At 35.7% G+C, this 3,631-nt stretch overlaps 1 protein-coding gene across 2 annotated transcripts in view; it reads left to right on the top strand.

The window, feature by feature from the left end:
* LOC107689301 (rho-related BTB domain-containing protein 2-like) overlaps window positions 1–3,631 on the top strand; it is a 22,422-nt gene extending 18,791 nt beyond the window's left edge. For both annotated transcript variants that reach the window (XM_016487244.1, XM_016487253.1), the window contains exons 9-10: window positions 1,564–1,669; window positions 3,080–3,631. In XM_016487244.1, the coding sequence (XP_016342730.1) occupies window positions 1,564–1,669; window positions 3,080–3,303 (330 nt within the window). In that variant the 3' untranslated portion in view covers window positions 3,304–3,631. The remainder of the gene's footprint in view (window positions 1–1,563; window positions 1,670–3,079) is intronic.

A 3,631-nucleotide genomic window follows, 5' to 3' on the forward strand; every position in this document is an offset into this window, starting at 1 on the left:
TTTCTGGGATTTGTGATATCACAAATACCGACGAATGGGACGAGATCTGGTTGAGCTGCACTAGAGAAGGCAACGAGTGTTATCACTATGTTTGAGACGTGCTAGTTTTCCCAAGGCAGACGAACTTAGAGTGATTTGATTTTGACGCAATATTTACACTGAAGCTCGCAGGCGGCTATGGTAAGGGGCGTGACATTTCCCGACCAGACGCTGAGTGGTGCCAATCACAACACACACTGGCCCAGCTAACCAATCACAGCACATTTCGTATTTCAGAAGGCGGGCCTTCATTTGATACAGGAACTATTCGAGCCGTTCATGCCAGACTGGGGAGAGAGGTGTTGTAATGATGTAAAATATGTGAAAAATAATGTGTTTTTCGAACAACCTAGTACGAGAGCCTGTTCTAGTACACCCCCAAAACAAAATCAAGACTTTGTAAAAGAGCACAATAGGACCCCTTTAACAATCACAGGCATTTGAGATTTGTTGAGTTCACTAAATAAGAACCTGTATGAGGAAATGCTCTGGGATTTGGTGTGAAGCCAGACATATTTTTGCGGCATTCCTGTGACGGTTCACGTGGTTCTTTCTGTCATGCATGACTGGTCAAGCTGAGTCACTTGCTTTACTAAAGTCTCTCAGGAACGCTGAGCATTTCATGTCTAAGGAGCTCTCTGCCATAAAGTGTGATTCTGTAGACGACTCTGCTGATGTAATAATGAAACTAAATGGTATGATTTATGCAACGCATTCAGCAGAGCTTGATTGCCATTGTTGAACCGGTATAGACTGACTGTGGAGAATGAGCTAACTCACACTAATGTCATTACAAACCATTCAGTGGAACACAAACTCTGTGATATTTAGCATATTGGGCACTTGTTCAATGACCAGGGCATGAAGAAACAAAATGAAAAGTTAGGTTATATTGAAATTTAATTTGTGCATCGTGGCTCAATTTTGGTTACAAGACACAAGAAAACCAGGAACTTTGATGTTTCTATTACCATTCGAAAGATTGAAGTCAGTCATAGAAATTGTTAATTTTATTCAGCAAGGATGCATTAAATTGATCAAAAGTTGACAGTAAAGACATTTGTTACAAAATATTTAAATTTGAAATAAATGCTGTTCTTCAAAAAATCTTGAAGAAAAAATGCATCACGGTTTCCACAAATATATGAAGCAGCCCAATTGTTCTCAACATTGATAATAATAATAAATGTTTCTTCAGCAGTAAATCAGCATATTAGAATGATTTCTGAAGGATCATGTGACACTGAAGACTGGAGTAATGATGCTGAAAATTCAGCTTTTCATCGCAGGAATAAACTACATTTAAAAATATATTTAAATCCAAAACAGTTCAAGTTGTAATAATATTTCACAAAATCAGTTTTACTGTATTTTAGCAGCCTTGGTGAGCATAAGAGACTTTTTCAAAAACGTTTATAAATCTTACTGACCCCAAACTTTTGAATGATAGTTTAAGTCTATATGTTTTTGATACAACAGGAGGGCGAGTAAATTATGATATTTTTTGTTGTCATGTGGTTTCAGTTCCACTGTGCCTACCAGCTCACCGATTGGTGCCTTCACCACATCTGCACCAACTACAACAACGTGTGCCGCAAATTCCCCCGAGACATGAGGGCCAAATCAGCAGGTAGTACATCAAACATTTGTCTTTCATTTCTTTTATATTTTTTGTATTTTAGTGGTATTGAGATATAGTTATTGAGTTGTTATTAATATTCTTATGTTTTTATTTTTTGTATTTTTTTATTAATATTCTTGTTTTTTTGTCATATTATTAATTTGTTTTTCAAAATGTCCATAATTGTCAAGCTTGTTTCTGCCAAAAAAAAGAAATAATGTGATTATGACTGCAATTGCAAGTTTATGTCTCTCAATTCTGAGAAAAGAGGTCAGAATTGCGGGATTTAAGCTCATGATTGTAAGAAAATCAGAATTGTATGGAAGCCCGTTTCCGCCACTGAATAAAAAATAAAACAAGGTAATTGCGACTTTTTATCTCACAATTCTGACTTTTTTTCTCAGAATTACAAGATATAAACTCGTAATTCTGAGAAAAAAAGTCAGAATTGCGAGTTCAAATCTTGTAATTCTGACTTTATATAACACACAATTGTGAGTTATAAAGTCAAAATTGCGAGTTATAAAGTCAGAATTGCAAGATATAAACTCGCAGTTCTGACTTTTTTTCTCACAATTGCGAGTTCATATCTCGCAATTCTGACTTTTTTTCTCAGAGTTGCGAGTTATAAAGTTAGATTTGCGAGATATAAACTCGCAATTCCGAGAAAAAAAGTCAGAATTGCGAGTTTATATCACGCAATTCTGACTATATAACTCGTAATTGAGAAAAAAAGTCCAAATTGTGAGATTAAAAAGTCACAATTACCTTGTTTTATTTTTTATTTAGTGGCGGAAACGGTCTTCCATAGAATTGTGAGATATAAACTTGCAAGAGAAAAAGTTTGTCTCGCAATTCTGACTTTATTTCTCACAGTTGCGAGTTATTATTTAAATTACATTAATTTTAAATTAGTTATTTAAATTGAAAGTAAATTCATTTTTATTTATTTATTTTAGTACATCATGTTAAACTAAATAAAAATTTTGCTTTGGCTACTAGCTGAAATCTGATAAGTATGTCATTATGTAAAGTTGTATATTAGTCTGTCGTAGTACTTGTAGCCTATAGTCTGTCTTAGATTGTGTATGTATAGTCAATTATATATAATATACTATAATTAGATTACTGCTTTCAATAAGTTAGCTATGTATAGGTTTAAAAAATTGTTTCTTAAATCTAGTGTTGTATGTTTATATTTATGTTTAACTATGTATCACCATGGTCCTGCCAGCACGGCATTTCGTTCCACTGTGTGTCCACACATTTAGCAGAATGACAATAAAGCTTGACTTGATGTTTTTCAAATATTTTTATATTATTGTATATATTTTATTTCAAGCAGCAAAAATGTTTTTTTTTTACTGTTAATGTTTATTACAATAACCCCATTGGATGCATGTTCATTTGCATTGTCAGAGAACCAAGAATACTTTGAGAAGCACCGCTGGCCTCCAGTCTGGTACCTGAAGGAGGACGACCACTACCAGAGAGCTCGGAAAGAGCGGGAAAAGGAGGACTACCTGTCCCAAAAACGCCAAAACAAGCGTAAATGGGTGCTGTGGAATCTTCCGCCCTCTCCTTCGAACCCCTCTTCATCTTCCTCATCCTCCTCTTCCTCAGGCTCCTCTGCTATTATTTGAAGAGACGAGGGTGAAGCCTTATAGATGGAGCAGCCGTGAGGTGCAGTGAACAGATCCTCCAATCTTTCTGCTTTTTCCACAGCTGATTTCAGATCAGCATCTCATCAGTCGTGCGTTGAAGTTCTTGGTGCTTGAAGTCCTGCACTTGGAAGTGTACAGGCATCACACAGGACATGGCCGCCAAACAAGTCTAGATGTACAATGTTTACCAAATGTGACTACAGTCGTTCTGCTTTTAAGCTAAACAGGTAAGCATTTCATCTCAAAGCAATGAAGAAACTTTGCCGTGTTTTAGTGGTCCTCAGCTGATTTTACTTTGGACATTAAA

This window comes from Sinocyclocheilus anshuiensis, unplaced genomic scaffold (genome assembly GCF_001515605.1).
Source record: "Sinocyclocheilus anshuiensis isolate Anshui unplaced genomic scaffold, SAMN03320099.WGS_v1.1 scaffold393, whole genome shotgun sequence".
NCBI lineage: Eukaryota > Metazoa > Chordata > Actinopteri > Cypriniformes > Cyprinidae > Sinocyclocheilus > Sinocyclocheilus anshuiensis.